Source organism: Bombus terrestris, chromosome 4 (genome assembly GCF_910591885.1).
Source record: "Bombus terrestris chromosome 4, iyBomTerr1.2, whole genome shotgun sequence".
NCBI lineage: Eukaryota > Metazoa > Arthropoda > Insecta > Hymenoptera > Apidae > Bombus > Bombus terrestris.
The window spans coordinates 18,044,459-18,064,118 of NC_063272.1; the positions used below are offsets into that span (position 1 = coordinate 18,044,459).

At 35.4% G+C, this 19,660-nt stretch overlaps 1 protein-coding gene across 8 annotated transcripts in view; it reads right to left on the minus strand.

Moving 5' to 3' along the window:
• Positions 1–818: 818 nt before the first annotated feature.
• LOC100642198 (glycoprotein 3-alpha-L-fucosyltransferase A) overlaps positions 819–19,660 on the minus strand; it is a 32,517-nt gene continuing 13,675 nt past the window's right edge. For 4 of the 8 annotated variants that reach the window (XM_048405267.1, XM_048405265.1, XM_048405268.1 and 1 more), the window contains 7 exons: positions 15,978–16,210; positions 14,957–15,046; positions 12,223–12,414; positions 10,761–10,985; positions 9,909–10,100; positions 9,373–9,608; positions 819–8,704 (listed from right to left, as the gene is read on the minus strand). In XM_048405267.1, coding sequence (XP_048261224.1) covers positions 8,353–8,704; positions 9,373–9,608; positions 9,909–10,100; positions 10,761–10,985; positions 12,223–12,414; positions 14,957–15,046; positions 15,978–16,136 — 1,446 coding nt within the window. In that variant the 5' untranslated portion in view covers positions 16,137–16,210 and the 3' untranslated portion in view covers positions 819–8,352. The remainder of the gene's footprint in view (positions 8,705–9,372; positions 9,609–9,908; positions 10,101–10,760; positions 10,986–12,222; positions 12,415–14,956; positions 15,047–15,977; positions 16,211–19,660) is intronic. The other 4 variants (XM_048405266.1, XM_048405269.1, XM_012307700.3 and 1 more) reach the window with 4 other exon arrangements.

Sequence of the window (19,660 nt, forward strand, 5' to 3'; positions counted from 1 at the left end):
TAGGCGATAGAAGGCTTACCAAGCGCGTACTATCCGATCAGGACTCTCAAAACCACGTAAGGTCGGCATTCGTATAAATTTAATGGATCCTATCGAGATTTCCATTGCGGAAGCAGAAGGGTTTCCGTTTTAGACAGACCGAATAAACGGGAAAAATCAAAGTAACATATACGCGTATCCGTTAGCAATGAAATTTTATTCTCAAGAAAACCTTTCTTTACAGTTGATGTCCGCTCGGCAAAGAATAGATACGTACGACGAGAAAGGTTCGATGATCTTTCGTACAATCGTATAATCGAAACGTATCTTTATCCTTTCTTCTTTCCAAGAATAAATACGAAATATACACGTTGAAAATATATACGAAGCGTCGTATTATCGGGAAACAAGAAGCGAGCTTATATCGCGACACAAAGGGACTACACAAGTAATGGCAAATGCGATCAAACACATTGCACGCGTGCTAATTTGAAACGAAATACGTATTCATCGAGGTAGACATTTAATAAGATTCGTAAAACAGGCTATGACCTAATGTTTGTTCGAACGGAAATTGTTAACAGATGCGCATGTGATTTCCGCAGGTACATGTATATCACATTAATTTGCTACATTTCAAATTTATCAAGCGTCTAGAGAATCGTCGAATTTGAAAAAATGTAGGTACAACGATACGATATCGAATCGAAATACGACTAACGATTATAAAACCGGCAATGATCCGTCGTTGTCATAGAAATTTATTAATTATAATAAAAAATTTATTAATTATAATTAAAATTATATTAATGGGTAAGGAAAGAAGAATATTTCAAAAGTAAGAATAGCGTTCACTTTTATTCCCACAATCAGGAACGTATAAAATACAAATATAAATACGCAATACATACTTGGCAATTGTATCGAACAAAGAAACCTATGACCATATCAAATCAAGAGAACTGTCGAAAGCGTGCGGATCCAATATTTTTAACAGGAAAATTTTTAGAAACAACAGAATATTACGAACGTGATGCCACATCCAATTATATTTTCCAGTTTTACATCGATAATAGTCGAAGAAATATCGAAATAAATGTTTACTTGGAAAATAATCATAAGGGAAAATTAACGATTAAATGCAACGATCAACCTGTCTAACCCTGGCGATTATAATCGTGTAGTACGTTAGTCGTGGTACCCTAAGTCTTCGTTTCCGATAGGGCAAAATGAGAGTACGTTTTTCATATACGTAGTACTGTTTGCAATTTCCTAGAAATTTCAAATACCGATATTACATTAAACGTCGTTACGATGTACCGTTAAATTTCTTTACACGTAGCATTTTATTATAATCGTACAAGTTACTATTTACAAATTACGACGCTATCTAGTCTCACAATGTGCGATCACTTTGACAATTATCTTCTATAAATAGCGAATTGTAACATTATCGTCGCAAAATGAAGATATTTACATAGCAATGCGTGAAAATAATAGTCGATAAAGTACGTCGAAATTATACACTCTATCGTGTCGTATAGCGCGAACATAGACCAGTAAGTTAAGAATAGTACGATCGTCGATTTACAGCGGTGCTGTCCACGGTGTTCTTCTTCGCTATGCTAACCTCGTAATATTTTTCTCTTCCACGTATATGAAGACTACAGGTGAAAATACGATAAGTCGAATTTCCCGTCTCCGATAGAGGAGCAGTTTTAAAATTCCAATACGTTGTCGATCAATTCCATGACAAAATTATGTTTGCGTTTGATCTTGGTAATACGTATTTACACATATGTTTTCTCACCGTCTCGACGTGTCAGAGATATCGATGAACGTTAGTTACGCATACTAGTATTAATTAAGTTAAAGTAACGCAACGACTAAACTAATATCGATCGTTTCTTACCAAACATCCTGGATATCTTCGATACCCATTTTCGATAGGGTTATATTTCCGAATCGATCAGGTTATTTCCTTTTTCGACTGTTTCGTATCAAGACGCTTCTTAATCGTAAAGCCGCGTAAAAGTGTTTTTCAATTATAATCAAACGTGATCCAGCCCTTTAGAGGTTCTGCAAACAATCGATTATTCGAGATAAAAATTTCACGCGATAAAAACGGTACGTGTTATTCTGCGCCGCATAATTCGACAAATAAGTCAAAATATCGGTATTACTCGTAGAACTCGGATAGCACTGATTTATAACATAATACGTATGTATATAATATTAATATAAGTACGTATTTCAAATATAACGAAACACCAATTCACACGCGTACTTGCTTTGCGAAAAACGAAAAAGTGCACCTGATTCTCTTATAATTTTTCTCTTCAATCTCCTAGCGCTTTGGTACGCTACGATACGTTATTCTAATTTTGTACGTCAACAAATGGAAGAAAGATTCGCTCGAAAGCAAAAGAAGAAAGTTTTACCTATTCTATCGCGTTTTATGTATTATTTTCGGCCGCTAATTCTTACACGCTAAATCTCTATAATCAAAAAATATCTGGTCTAAATATGGCGTACACCAGCACCGATTGTTACAAACAGCACCAATAATCAATAAGTAGTAAACAATCGATAAAGCACATATCACGATTTTCAAATTTCTACATTTCCTCATACTTATATGCTGTCAGCTTTCTACCTGTAACGTCAATTTTTATCAAGAAATTTCTACGATTCTATGGATATTGATTATTTCGCGAAATTTTCACGCGTGCCGCGCTAACAAATATCAAAGCTTGATAATTTTATCTAAACGGTCGCGTATAACCAATCTAGCTGTTAAACTAACTGTTAAATCAGTATATTATACGTGGTTGAATAAAGTGCGTTAAATAGAGTTAAAATATCGAACATACGTGTAACATGGTATATTTAAATAATTGGCAAACAAACAACGATAACCAACGTAAACGTGGACGAAGGAATAAATAACTTAATCGGTTCTTGATTCGACATCGATATCTTTCAAATTTGAATTTTTCACCGCAGATACTTGTAAAATATACATACATATATAGGTACTTATATAGAAAATATCGTCAACGTCGAAGCGAAATAAACGTCGGTACTTCGTTACGCATAATAGAATCAAAGCCTTTTAGAAAATAATTGGCGCCGTGTTTCTAAATAATACTAATAGTCGAACAATGGTACTACTCGCTTTCGTTCGAGTTCGTAACGTAAATTTTAATTCCATATAATTTCCAAATGAATTTGCTAATTGCTTGAAAAGAGAAAGTGAAAGTTTAAATAATAAGATATCTCTAACTCGTGTTCGCGCGCGGACACGTATTCTCGAAACGATCGGTCGCTTAATCGGAGCCATTCGTTTGATTCTGCAGCCGATCGTTCGATCTTTGTCGGGTTCGATCGATAAGTTGTTACTTAATTATACGATTATCTAGCTTGGTTGTGCGCACTCTGAAAGATCGACATTACGTAGGAACCGATTAGAAGCTGTGGCAAAATCCACCATGAAGTGCATTCCATATCGTATTTGCGTTCGTGCAACGTTTCTACACTACAGAAACAACATTTCCACGTATCGACTTTCTTTTGAGCCAACAAGAACACTTTGAACTAAAACAACCGAACGTTTTCCATTTTTGAGCTATAGGTTTTGAGCTGTGCTAATCTTACGAGTAAGTTCTGTATATTCTCGCTAATTCGTCCGCATTTTGAACTTACATTTACCCTTACTTTACAGTAGATATTTGGCATTAGCGTCTACCATTACGATCGAAACAAGTAATAAACAGTTAAAAGTTAATAAACGGATCTCGGAAATGAAACGTCTTACAATTAGTCGCGACAGACTTTATCTTTTCACTGTACTTTAACCGTAACTTTCTTCGCAATCATGCGTTCGATGTACACGAATACTTTTACAGTTTCAACAATATTTTATCGCATTTTTTGTTATCAACGTGCTACTCTCGACCAACTTGTCAACTTTTCTTTTACCGAACATCGAGGACTACGTACACCCGAAAGTTAACTATCGTTGATAGAAAGCACACGATTCGTGGAACATAGAACTCTGCAACGTGCATAAAAATAGAAATAATTTATCTAGGATCATTTGGTTTACAATCCGATGCTACCGATACAAGTTTTAACGACAACGAGTGGGAAATTAATTATTCGATCGAAATATCGCGATCTCGACTCCGAACGAACGGTTAGATAACGAACAAAAAGGATAAACCGAACAACATGACAATTTGTGTTACTACCGTATGCGAATATATACCGGTGTAAGATGGAAATCCTTAGCTGATACACCATCGTCTCGATATCCGTGCAACTGTGTTTTGTACAAGAATGGAAGCGAAAAGTGACTTCCTCGCGCAATATGCGTAGCTCTTCGTGCTCGTGCAACAACGAGATTCGTTTCAATAATCGTACTTGTCGTTCGCGAAACCTCGCATCACGTAATAGCCGTTTATAATCTGTTTTCAACCGATAGTTAACGTTTAATTATTATTTATTGATCGATCGATATGTGTTTGATAGGAAATTAATCGTATTTAAAGTCAAATCGAAATTGCAAGCGATCAAGTCGATGCGAATGCGATTCTTCTTCCGTTCGAATAAAATTTGTAGAAACGTATCAAGAAACGTATAATATCTTTTCCAATTTTCTTCTATCTTTCTACCTTGATCTCTGTATCGCATTTTACAAATTATCGTAGTTTACGAAAATATTCAAACGATACTACGAACAGTAGAATTTGAAAAAAGTTGCTCGATGTAAGCGATAAAACATAAAATAGCGCATCGGTAAACAACGAAACGGTTAAAACTTCTTCGCGAATAATCGCGTTATCAAAATAGTCTTTCGCGAATTAACAAATCTTGCAGATCGTGATCGTAATACGCAGAACACGATACATTCGATATTTGAAATTGTTATTCAGCACCGATAATAATTATATCGATAGCAAATTTTATTCGTCGCGATAGTAATTACTATCGAAAGAAACGTATTCGAAACGTACACGTTTGAACGAAATACAATGTAAAAGAATAGAACGAACTGATACGTTATTTACAGAAAGTTGAGCGTGTTTAAAGAAACACGTACAAGTTGGAAAAGAAATCGATATAAATATTCGTGCCTTTAATTGTAATCATTATCGTGCGACGAATAAAGTTTGCTCGTGAAATAGTCGTAATCGTTGGAAAATTACCATGTACCTATAATTAATGGATAGAGCACGCAACGATTCGTTCGACGAACAACTATTTAAACAGCTCTATAAATTAACTTAACATTACATTAATTAAATTCAAAGTAAGTTATACTAGGACTCGTTTGAACAGGTACACGTTGCGTACGTAGCGACGAGAATGACTCGAAAAAGTTTCTCGATAAGGGTTAGGTTGACTAGATCTTGCAAAAGTCTTGCATACTTGATGGCATATTTTACAAATAACGACTGTACACGTATAACGTATCGAGTACGCATCGACGTTGAACGTGAATCGAAAATGATCGTTACCTACGACAGTAGTTGGTAACGTTGAACAACGAACGTTATTACGAGTAAGAATCGCGTACAGAACCTGATTAACAGCGTACCTATGTTACAGTATACGAATGTTGACGAAACGACCTTCTCAACGGCTATTTCTTTTCCCTACGCGACTCGCGCAATGAAACGCTCGATGAACGAGAGGTGGAAATCTTTAGAAAATACGACACAGGTGTAACGCGTTAAACGATCGATCACGGTAGATCGCAGTCGTCAAACATCGATTTGCCTAACACGATACTTATCCGTGTAGGTTCGAATCTAATAAATTCCATACTGCAAACTAATGTAAATAGCTGTATACGTATGATACAAAGGGTAAACGATGTTCAGCTATGTGCAAACATTTTCTTACATTTACTACGCGTATATCAATTCCGTTCGTAAACTTCGATAATCTCAAAATTTGCGAAACTATCTTTTCATACGATTATGTCGTATAATCGCGGTCGCGCTTTAAAGTTTGAGAATATTCCAACAAATTATTATCCTGGTCGTAGCACATTGACTTTGATATTTATCCGAACTACTTTTATCTATTAACAAGTACGATCGTAAACATCACACCTTGAAAGACTTAATCTAGAGTTAATTTACAGATAATTCGTTCCACGCTATCTTTGTACGCGCTATGTGGATCATAGAAATGTACATAGACAAGATACTACAGAGAATGCGGCAATGAAACTATCCATTAAACGTACTTTGAACGACGCGATGATTCATCTTTGTCGCCATTCATACGATTTTACGTTATACTCGTTTGTATTTGTACGACTTTCGGTTATACAATCGTAAATCCCCATATTCAACTGTATAGTTAAATTTTTATACAGAGACGATCGTTTTTCGTACATACGCGATAAGTTGATAAACTAATAAAGCAAATTTCCTAAAACAAAGAGTCCTTAGGTTCGACAGATTTATGCGTATACCTATGACAGATACGCGACAACATGTATTTATAAAAGGCACCCGTAGGTATCCATTAGCGAGAAAATGCGTGCAACGAAAAGATTTTAAAGCGACAGATTTTCGTAGCTACCTTGTGGCGTATATAACGAACGTACAATCCGCATTCGAACCCACATGAATATTTATCCGAATACCGGGATAAAGATAAAATTGATATTGTGTCGTTACGAGGAACATTTAAAACTATATTAACCTGCGCGTCACCGTCGAGTTTTGTATCGTCGTACAGATTTCGAATTTTCCATGTGTTAAGCGTAATGATAATCCAACATGTCCGTTGAGCGTGAGCTGCGAAAAAGTATTGCTCTCTTTCATTTTCAGAAGAATAATTGCCATCTTGTTATATTTTATTTACACATACATACACACACACACACACACACACACATACATATATATATATATATAAATATATATATATATATATATATATATGTATATGTATATTTAGAAGAAATGAATTTCAAAAGCAACTTGGCGCAGTCATTATACGTATATTTCGTAACTGCTTTGCTACGAAAATTAAATGAATTTCAAAACCTACAGTTCTCCTCTTATTTCGATTCTTGCAAACAATTGTAATTTACTTTCCGATTTTTTCATCGTTATATCGTTGAAATTTCAAAGATCAAGAATACAGACAAAGTAAAGTTACTTTTTGCGTTTTAACGAAATACGCCTTCGTGCTATTAAAAGCGCGTTTAGACACGGATTCAATGAGACGTATAGTCGACAACTATACAATTTGCATGTATATAATTTACATATGCTTTGCGAATCGACAAACGCGTATATTTCTTGAAATTTGAATCAAGAACGTGTAGCGTACAGTCGGCATTTCTTCAAATGCATTATTAATGCATTATTAATTTTCCACTAACTACGTCGATATTCGTAATTTATTAATAATCGTATAAAACATTGTCTCGTCAAATTACCACGATCGTGGTAATACGCTTTACGAAAATAACGTTTTACAAACGTCTAATTTGAATATGAAATTTTCAAAACAACACACAAAAGACTAGAACGAGAGTCTTACGTGTACCTATACGAATTTCGAAGGAACGTTCGAAAAATTGTCATTGTCGGTAAGCGATATGCCGAAGCAATTTACTCTGTGCGTAACTAATTTGATAATCGATATGGTCAAAGAAGTTCCAATATCGATGGTGATAAATTTTGAAAGAAGAGATTTTTTCTAATAGAAATTGCGATAAATATTCGAGAAAAAGAGTTGTTTTCTGGCTCATCTCGTGAAACGAATTAACCGCCCCCAACGAAGTAATCGACCAGAGTCGAGACTCGGATCGTTACTGTCGCTAAAAAAGAAAGAACACCAGCGTGTTATAGTCACCGTAAAAACACGAGTAACCGTACTTCTAAACACGAGTACCGACAACGATCGGTTGTCGATCGTTGCACGTAAAAGTCCGTGTTGCTCGTCGAAAAATACAAATTCGGTCTTTGTGTTTCATCAAATTCGTAGTCGGCAGTCTTTTTATCGATTAACGGACTAACCAGACGTCGGGTCGCGCCCGCGTCGTTTGACTTCAATTCGAACGTCTCGTTAACATCGGATTCCTCGGAATCCATGGGTAGTTTTCCTTTTTTTTTTATTTTTTTTTGAGCATCGCAACCGCAACCGCAACCGCATCCGCATTCGCAACAAATTCGTTACACGATCAAGGATAAGTGACAGAACGAATAGTTCTCGAACAAACTGCTTCTTAGCGATAAAACTTTCCACGTGGCCTTTGTAAGTCCAGTCGATTCTCGCATATAGACATTGAGACGCACCGCGTCCTTTCACGTAAATTAACGGAACTTTGCGAAGAACGTTTCAAGTGTTTTTCAAGTTTCCTGCACGAACCGAATCGTGTTCGCGCCACGAAGTCGTCGTGCATATTCCATCGCCTCTCCACCATTCGTTCACGTCCTTGTAAAATTTTGACGGCCGGTCGTCGTGCAACATGGCGCAAACGCGGCACCAAAAGTACGTGTTGATAAACTCGCCGGTACCTTTCCAGCGAAAGTACGAATTGTACAATTCGTCGTCTCGGTCCAAACGATGAAGATACTCGGCAAGCTCTTTCGGTGACTCAAACTCATCCACGTGAATGTACGAGCGGTAAGGAGCGCTCCGAGCGTAGTCCGTTGGATGCGCGCCCATTACAATCGGCAGAACGTTGTGTCTGAATGAAAAACAGAAATTTATTTCAATAACGTGGCAAAATTGGACGAAATTTTACAGACATTCGTGCACGGCGTTCGGCGGAAACGGTAGGTTCTTTAACGCGAATAGACCAAAAGTGTTTTCCATTTGATTAAATGTTTTATACCGATTATTCCAGAAAGTAGAGTGTATCGCGATAAATCACCAACGTCGAATCATCTACGACACGCGATAACGCGAACAATGTATTAACGATGCAAACCTAATCGATAGTAACATCGTAACCTATCGTATACGTATGTATGTACTTTGTATAAAACATTGCAAGAAAGCATTAGGTTCTGGCAAGAGTAACTTGTTATTCTCGGTTTTATTCCAAAATCTCGGTGAAGATAACGCTTGAACATAGTAGGGCAGGAGGGAATCTTGAGGACCTCTACATACATCAAAGTGCACTAAATAAGGGTGGGTAAGTAAGGTAACAACCGAGCGTGAAGCACACTTTAGCAATTATGGCAACAACCCAACGAAATTTTTTAAGTGGCACTCTAAACCTCGCGTATACCTTCGCGTACGTATGTATTTCATAAAAGATGGCGCGTTATGTTAAAATTCATGAAATCGATAGATCAAACGGTATTTGTAACTTTGATAGCGAGTACAAGCGTAAATTAAAGTGTATCATACCCGAGACCATTGACGAAGAACTTTTCCGTGATATAATCCTTGCAGTTGGAATTCTCGAAAGCTAGATAAAATTTGTAGTCTTCGTCGAGCATATCGAAGCACGCTTGAGATTGCGAGCGTGGGCATCGCAACGAGCCACAAGTCCCGTAGATGTCCACTTGGATGTATTTCGAAAGCTCTTTCGCGTAATGCATACGTTGATTTCGTGGATGACAATTAGAAACGAACCACGCTACCTGAAGCAACATTATCGATATCGTATGTATTTATCGTTCTATCGAAATTCGTTCAATGGGGATATTCAAAAGGACGAAAACGATGGTTACAGCGATAACCGATGGGCACGGTGGATTTTAACGTAAAATGCTATTGTACGAGTAACATTTTACGTCGTATATTTCGAATAACATCAAAAAGATATACGATTTGATCAAAAGTTTGATCATTTTTCATGATCTTTTAAGAAACTGTTTCAAGCATCTAGTAAATATAATTAACGAACGACCGTGAAATAAATAAGATAAGGACGTTGTTACCTTTTTAGTCTTGTTGGCTGCGTAATTAAAAGTCTGCGGTATTTGCGTGACACTAGAGTCGTAATATTGCCATCTTTCGTAGGGCGCGACTATGTCGCTGTCACGACGATAAGTTGCCGTCCAATTGATGACAGCGTTCTTCACGCTCTGCGTATGATAAGGGCACTCTAAAAAATACAGCATCCACACCTGCTGAAAATCGTATTAATCTCATTCGACGTGTATAATTAAATTCTGTGTGACATGGTGTGACAGCGCAAACGGTAAAAATTTTTTCGCGATTCGCGCAAAACGCATTACCAAATTTAAACAGTTCACGATCGCGAGCAATAGCGTTTACTCGATTAAAAACCACCGAATACACGTGTAAGTAAACCTACGAACCAAAGCGTTTTGATTTCCCTTAAAAACCCGAAGAATTTCTCAAAATAAGAAACACCACGATACGAACGATAATACGATATGTAACAAAAGAACGCGACAGCTTAGATGAAAAGAAGCTTCTTTTCTTTTTAAGTCATACCTTTTTAAACATAAGTAAAGAAAGAGAACTTGAATAGAAACTTATTTTACTCGTTACGCGTATATCGTAACCAACGCTCTACCTTGGAATCTAAATGCTCTATGCTATATGTATGTACATATGTACGTAATATACATACATTTACATATTCTACGCATTCTGTCAACTTTTTTGTACCTTTAAATCTCGCGTAAACGCATACGAACCTACGATCTAGCTATTACACGATATAAACGTTGATTAGGTTAAATTATAGAAACGACGATCTTTCCGTACGTTACTTTACATATCGCTTTTAGTAAAGATAGGAGAAAATTTGAATTTCATACTTGACTCGCAAATCTTCTTCCCACGTGCGTTATGTAGTCTTTAAATAGGATTAAATCGGCATCTTCGGCGTTATCCCTGACGATGGTACAAGTATTTACTGGACATCGATGCTGAAGAAATATGTCAGGACCGACTTTTGCCTCGGGCATACCATGTGGAATCATTATCTTTTTCAATGGACGATCGACACCAGTTTTATTATAATCAGTCGGTACATACATCAACTGCAAATAATTCATTTCGAAAATAGTTAATTCCATTACACACGACAGAACACAGGCGAGAGAGACACAGCAAGTATTTTAAATATAGCTACGTGTACTCTTCGTAAAAGAAAACAGCTAATTAAAGAACAAAATACGTATATACTAGTTTGTACGTGGAATGAAACGGTACGAATAGTTTAGATAAACTATAATAAACGAAAAAGTTATCTCGCACAGGTATTACGTACGCTTCTTCGGACGAGATACGTTAAAAAGGCAATGGACAGCAGCGCGATAGAGATATATTAATAAAAATAATAGTAAGAGAGAAAAAGAATTATAATCGTGTAAAATTCATAATTGTGTACAATGCCTTTTTTAGAACGCTGCCCTATATACTCGTATAATAGACTGCACTGTGCCGCAGGCGTAGAAGAAAGGGTGAAAGACAAAGTATGTACCGCTGCTACATGGCTATGCGCAATTTGAAAGAGAAGGTGGAACACAATGTTCCTATTTTCGTTTAGTAAAGTACGCTATAGACTGCTATACGACTTTGTCGTAAATAGGCAATTCGTTCCAAACTGCAAATTACAGTGCAGCTTCTTGTTCCAAGGAAAAAGACGACGCGCTACGATAAATTATCGTTTCGAGTAGCAAATATTTAACATCGAATCCGATTACTCGATTACTTTTACCACCGTTCGAATAATATCGATTAGGAAACTTTCCACTGACAATTTCGCTCGCGAGAATATCAAATTTGAGAAATTATCGTAAACTTATATTTATAACGACTATTATCAATCCCGTTATTAACCGGGAAAGGAGTAGCGGTGCAACAAAAACTAAGTTCAAGGTAGAATAAAACGTTTCTGTTCGATCCAAAATTTGTAACGCGTTTAGGCTACTCTTGATACGTAAACGTGGATCTTTCGTGTCTTACGCGCCTTTCGATCGGTAACGCTCTTTCGAGAAATCTGCGAAAGGTCACGTAGCCTCCTCGAACGTGCTAAATCAAGATGATTATACAATTTTCGACAAATAAGCGTAAAACGTATAAAATACCTATGGTATCGTGCTACGAAAGATTCACGTCTACAGGGTAAAAGTTAAATTTATATCGCGCCGATTCTACAAAAGTGAATCATGACAACCGCTGTTTCCAAGTTACAAATTCTGACTATTAAATTGTCGTTAATGCGGTTGCTGCAAACTGATCGAAGCATAGGTGTGCAAATATTTGAAAGCTTACTTGATTGGTAACACGATCGTCGTAAGAGTCTTCGTCGGGCCACAAACGCGCCAATCTGCGGCCAGTACGATGGGATTTTATGGCAGGATAAGGCCTCCTGGTCCCTCCTTTCATATACCAAGGTCTTTTCGATGGATCCATCAATTCTAGACTGTTGCGTGTTAAAATCGTCGTGCCGGTTAGGTTGGATACCTTTTTAACAGAAGAACCACGCAGTTGCACATCTTCCATTACAATTACGCGCTACGATTTCGTCGTTCGCACGATCCATTTATAATTCCTAAACACGACTACTGTTCGTTAAGCACAGGCATAATAGCATCTAATCTCTCTGCGCTATAAGGTTAGTTTGTAAGATGCTGTTAAATTTGTTATCGCAACGGCAATTGAAATTGTACCTTATACGTAAACAAAATGTTTAATTTTTAAACGATTTCTTCATTTTCCACTCTCACTACATAAAACTATTTCGTTCGAAACATTTGAACATTCGCGTTCCAAGATTATAACGTTATTTCTGCATAAATGATCGTCGTTTTAAATACATTCTATCGCGTAAGACTATTCTCTCGCTATCTCTGTCGATGAAAAAAGTATAATACGATTAAAAAGATTTATCGCTGGATCATGTAAATCGATGTGATATTCGCGATAATATCGAAGATTGATGTTTTCTCAACATTCTTAAAAAGCGGCCAAATATTTTGGAAAAACTCGTTACTCTGTCGCTTCGTACATATGATTTATAAGGGAATTTTGGTGACAAAAAGAGGTGATAGAACATTAGTTTGATTTAACGAAATTTGTTATATTCCGTGGCACAATTGTTTTTGCAAGTGTATGCGAAATAAATCTTTGTTCTTATTCGATTAAATCGGAAAATCGAAGATGCCTAATTTCTTGAGGTAAACCGATTCTTAGCGTTATCAAAAAAGATAAGATATAGAATGCAAAAATTGAAAATGTGTAGTACGTACTGAAAAATTTCATCATCTGCTGGACTTTTCTTCAGGAACTACGAGTATTTGTTACGATAGTAGGATAGACGCGATAATTCTCAAGACTCTGCTATAGATATATAAATTGAACATCGCTTAAGAAAATCCATCGCTCTTTAAGAAAATAAATAAATATTTAACGTAATATATATATACATGTACGTTTTAGCAAAATTTTCATTTTTATTTGCACTTGATACGGTCGCTATGAACTTTTTATATCATACTGGTCAAATCGATCCTTTTCGATCCCCAAACTATACGCAGAATTACGCCAAGCAATATTATCGTACTAGTACTCGCATTAAAGGATCGATCTTTGGCACGAACGAATAAAGGTAAATTAAAAACTTACGATTTATTTATATACTTACGAAATCATTGAAATTGTAGAAATTTACATGGTTTGCGTCTCACTGATCTACGTTAAAACAAGCCACCGACGACATAAAAATGTTATTTATTCGATGGATAAATTGGATAAAACTTCATATGAAATATCAAAATATTAAATCCCATTAAAAGATCGTATTTATCAGTTATTTTCGGTATATTGCTACCTAAGTATTTTACATAATATTACTATTTATAAATAACGCTTGATACATTTATGAATACGTAAATTACTCGTGTTAACGAATATTTGTCATACTTTTACACTAACGATAAGCGTAAAGGCAACTTTCCGTGTAATCACGCGTATTGTATTATTTGTAACGACTATGAAATATAACGATTGTAGCTGTACCTACTCCTAAGTGTTAGCGATTGTGCGTTTTACATAGCTCTGAAAGTTGCACCTGCATGCTAATTCTATCGGATCACACTTTAATCGTCAATAGTAAAAACTAATCTAATTGCTCATATGCGGTATTATGCTATATATGTGTATGTATGTATGTATGTATGTATGTATGTATGTATGTATGTATGTATGTATGTATGTATGTACATTTGTACGTACGTACGTGTGTCGCAAGTCATACGGAAGGAAGCAGTCTACATGAAGCTAACGTAACTAGTTGGTTATTAGCTGCAAGTATTTTAGAAACCACAGAGACAACCATAATAAATCATTTAAATCTTTATCTTGGTAGCGTTCGAAATATATTTATTAAATTGAGAAATACGATGATACAATCGGAACAATTAAGCTTATCTATGAAAGCAATAAAGAGCGAGATAATACGTACCTCCGATTTTATAACTTGGAATAAGAAATAAAAATAACAAAATTTCAAATTTATTCCGATTTTGCTATCTTTATTTTTTTGCTTCGCAAGACGGCCGATTAATTTTCAAGACGGTCTTTTCATTTTGGGAAACATGGAAATCGTACGTGGCTTGATCTCTTATACATAGATTAGACACGACTTGTCGTATTGCTTTATCAAAACTAACAAATAGCGTTCGGTATTTAATACTTTTCAAGCATTACTTTCGAAAATTCTAGTACATGGAATTTAACTACGATTACCTATACGATAATAATAATAATAATAATAATAGGAATATCTATGTAATCATTTACCTTAAAACGTCTTTGGTTGATTAACGTTAGTTAATACCTCAAAATTATGTTTACTTAATTACCGTATAAAAAGTTGTTCGATTATTTTATGACGATGTTCAATTAGTACGTTTCGGCACACATCGATAGGAAGGTTGTCTCGGTTATGTTTCACGCGTATACCGTGTTACAGTCATCTATCGACAATGCAATTTAATAACTATACCTCGGATAGAAGCTTTTTCTCCATTTTTTCTCGAGTCTGCGAAACATGCATTGTCGGTTTCTTCAATTTTGCAGGCCAATTTTGCTTGATCTGCGATCGAAATCCGATATTTAAAAATTTTTAACGTTTTCAACATTTTAACGTGTAATCATTTTTCCTCCTCTATTCGTTAATACTATCGTCTTTAACAACTGCCATGTGTCTACAGCAACAAAATATTTATTTAACTACTATACATATATGTATATATATATATACATATATATATATATATATATATATATATATATATATATATATATTTAACAGACTGAAACTCCTAGAGTTTGTATTTTCTGTAAAAATTCATGTGAAACGTGTATATGCATTACTCGTTAATCGATACAGATAGGCAAAATAATTTAAATCCAATAAATTATAAAATAGCTGGTTTTTTGATTTACCGCTAGTTTGAACTTTTACATACGCGGTATGTATTACCGATAAAACCAATCTAACAAGCGATATCCCATCGTTATTAATTTTTAATTTCATGCGAACTTGTAATTAAAGTAAAATATAAGTCAAAAACTGCAACACACGTGATACTCGAACCGTTTTATTCAAAATATCTGCGGTGCTGTTGTTTGTATAAAAAAGAATCGTCGATAATTAAATCGTGCCTTTGAAAAAATTTACCTCGGGGAACATAAAACTGAAATATCTGTCGCCCCTTTTGGATAGTTGGCACGGTTCGATTTAAAGAAAATATTGAAAATCGATATTTCATATGTACATACAGATAACGAAAAATGTTATCTCTATTTAATTAATAAAATTCTGGCGACTTTTCGTAAATCTAATAGCATAATATAGTGTTATACGTGTAAGTAGATGTTGGTCACAGCGTATACCAACACCCCTGTCGAACAAAAATTTGCCTATAGCGTAAAGTAGAGATTATGGATACGCGAACGAATATTTTTCCAAATTAAATCTTAAACGTTAAGACGTATGATATTTAGGAAGCTTAATTTATTACCTTGGTATCGGAAACTCGAACCGGTTGAGATTGTCCAGAATGAGGTCGCATACGATGCCATATTTCGTCCTGTAGTAGATTCAGGATAACTAGCAGCAAACCGGAGAAGAATAGCACGTAGAAAAAGTATCCCTTCAGGGAAGGACGCGGCAGACTCATGCCGCACGTTTCCTTTTTGTCAAAAATTATCTATCCATACGCTGTGTCTTGCCCGAACGGTGTCCATTCAGCTACTGAAAAGGAAAATGAAAAATGTAGAATTCTGACGAAATGGCGATGCGTCCAATACGTTCGTACGTATTAATAACATCCATGAATCGTAATGCAGGACTATATTATTCAAAATATAACGTTTCCACACCTTAAAAGAGCTGTTACACATGTACATTACCACTGAAAAGTATTTACCTATTTACTATTTCGCATTATATACATATTTTTATTACAAAGATTATGGATAATATAATTATATACTAATTAAATACTAAATATATTAGATACGGATAATGAATAATAGCTACGTACACATATACTGTCATTATATACTAATATATACTATATATATGGCATTATAATCATTTCTAGATTGAATTTAAAATTGTCATTTTCGTATAGATTATACGGTTCTTTACAAACTCAATTGTGGAATTGAACTCGTTTCTGTGAAAATATGACATTGGCTCTTCTTACACCGAATCACAGGTTTATATCGACGTTATTAAAGATGAGTTTACAATTTTCAAAGATTTTATCGCGGAAAACGGTTTGTAACTTTGGTGTTGCAACGTGGTAGAAATGAAATTAATATATATATATATTTTTAATTTTTTGACCATAAGTTAGTTAAGGTGGCTCTTCTAAACTGACGGAAAAAATACCGATATTAATGCAACCAATGATGCTTAAAGTAGTAAATATTTGCACATAGATACGTTCGTATAGATACAGATTTTAAATACATACACGACCTTCGACATTTTCATTACGCCTATATAAAAATATTTAATCGCAAGAATATACGTCGTTTCTCTTTTCTCTTCTCCTTTATACTTTGTATATTTAGTATACGCATTTAGCATTGCCTGATCGTTATATTTGTGTACTAAACGTGGATTACTCGGATAGAAAAACTGTAATTTTATTCAGAGCACTGGGTGAGTACAAAGATCAACGCGGATTAACTTTCGGTAATAGTAGCCTATTTGCGGGTAAAATGTCAAGCGTTTTAAGGATTTGGAAAGGTTAGGAAGAGAATGATGGTAGATAAGTGAAGATAGACCATTGTTAGGTATTGTTGGAAGACACGTAAATCAGAATAACGGAGAGTTTACGGGTCATGGATGAAACGGGTTACTGCAAGATGAGATAGAGACGAATTCGATGTTTGAGAAAACTATATTACATTCGTGTTTTCGTTTCTCTTTCTTACGATCTTTCCGATAAACATGGAACAACGTTCGAGAAGAAGTAAAATATACCGAATACAAACGGAACGATTAGTTTGAATTTCGATAGGGCCTCTCGAAGACTTTGATGTAATCGATAACGACGATAAGATTACGATTATATTGATCTATAATTTGCAGTTTTGTATAACTTACGTATAAACTTTTGAAATCGTCTCACATCGTACCCTGTAATTCATACGTATACAGAGTGTGAGAAAAACGAGCGATATTCGTAACATTTGATCGAGACAGTGAAACGTTATTTTTCCAGTTAAACAGAATTTAATTTTACTCTAGAAATACATTGTTGGTTGAGTAGATCGAAAAAAGACGTAGCCGATAAGTTTTTCTTTCTCTATTTCGCTCGCTCTTCTTGCTCAGACTGGTGTGAGACAAACGACGGAAATTAAATATGTATAGCATTTAATCGAAATTCTATCGAAAAACATGAAACGTGAATGATCTTCGTCCGATTCGCTGATCTACGACAGCTGCTAGTGTGACTATAGCGTAGTTGTAAAAGTAAATAGATCACAACTTGAAAGATAAATATCAAACGATACTTCCGTAGGTACGTATATATATACGAATTTTCTTCGTTCTCTCGATGGCTAAGATCACAGCTCACAAACACCGCCTCTTCTTCTTTAGCACTCCGTATATAGATATCAAGAATTCTATGTATAACGGCGAAACACGCGTTACACGTAAAGTGTTCGATCGCGACTATTGCCATTGTTAGCGTGTTAATTTAATTGAACAAAACACTCTCGTTAAAAAGCCGCGAAATCGCGAAACAGTAACGAGAAAATACGATGCAAAGATCGCGAATCACTGGGAACAAGTCCGACGCGATCGCTGCATTTTTTCTTACCAATATCATCCACCGATCTATAAAAGAGTATTAGATATACAGAATTATAGATAAGATGGATAGTAATGTAAAATATTTTCACGATAACCAAGTATGCGTTAACTACTGCCGAATACGATTATCACTGAATACGGCTACTACGTACCACGTACATGTGCGTATTTACGTTGTCGTTCGAAAAATATCGCCTAAAAGAGAACGTAAAAGAATATAAACAGAACTTTTCGGATTATTTCTTATCTGATCTACGGTTGATCACATACATGTAAGGTGGTGTATCCGATATTATCATTTAGATTTACATCGATAATGTTATCTCTAACGGAGAATGTTGGGCGGTTCCAAAAGTATTTTTGCCGTTATTCATTATTTTATGCAGATGATCGAATTTGCTTTTTCAATGGAATAGTATATTTTTAATAGGTTACTCGATTTAGTTCGTTGTTTCTTAAAGGAAAAAAAAAAGAAAGTATTAATCCTTTCAGGCAAGGTCATTTATATTTTATATATTTCAATATATTTGTTCGTTTTAACCGGAGAAGAAATTTAAAGATCGATCGACTCGACAGATAGGAGCTATTCGCAATAAAATTCCGCGACATACGGATAATTATGTTCACAAAATTAACACGAAGCAAAAGACAATACAATAAGAAATAAGGGACACGCAACTACACTCGAGCGTAACGCGAAACGCATATGTATATTCGTTGTGAAAGCAATCGATAAATTTGACTCGTTAATACAATGTGCATAACAACTTTGCGACAACATCAAGCACCGTTCGAAGTAACATGATTTTCATTTCACACGTTGCTTCGTAATTAACTTAGAACCTCTAGTACAAACAATTTCATGTAAATCTCCGACTCAAACGAAAGTTCAGTGACATCGAAAGACACGCGTTACATGTATATCTTACAAAATTATCTACTTATCTGTACGGCTTAAAATCTTAAAATCAATGTTTTACAGTTATCACTATAAACGCTATAAACGCTATAAACTATAAAATATTCATCTGCGTTAAAGAGTGTATTCTCCTTAAGGTAATTAAACGTATTAATATTTCGATCCACGTGCCGATAACAGAACTGAATCGATTCGTTAATTACACAAATACTTTTTACCAAGAATGGCCTGTTAAATACGCTTAATGGTTAAATAACCGTCAAGTTAAATTATTTATCGATCAAATAAGTCGTCGAGTAACGATACACATTCAGTTTGGAAGGTCTCGTCTCGTGACTGTCAAAACACAGCTACGATACACAGCTTACAATTAGGATAACTCGATGCTACGAAAAGACGAAAGCCGATCGAGAGATGGATAAAAGAAGGATCCTTGTACCGAAAAATCA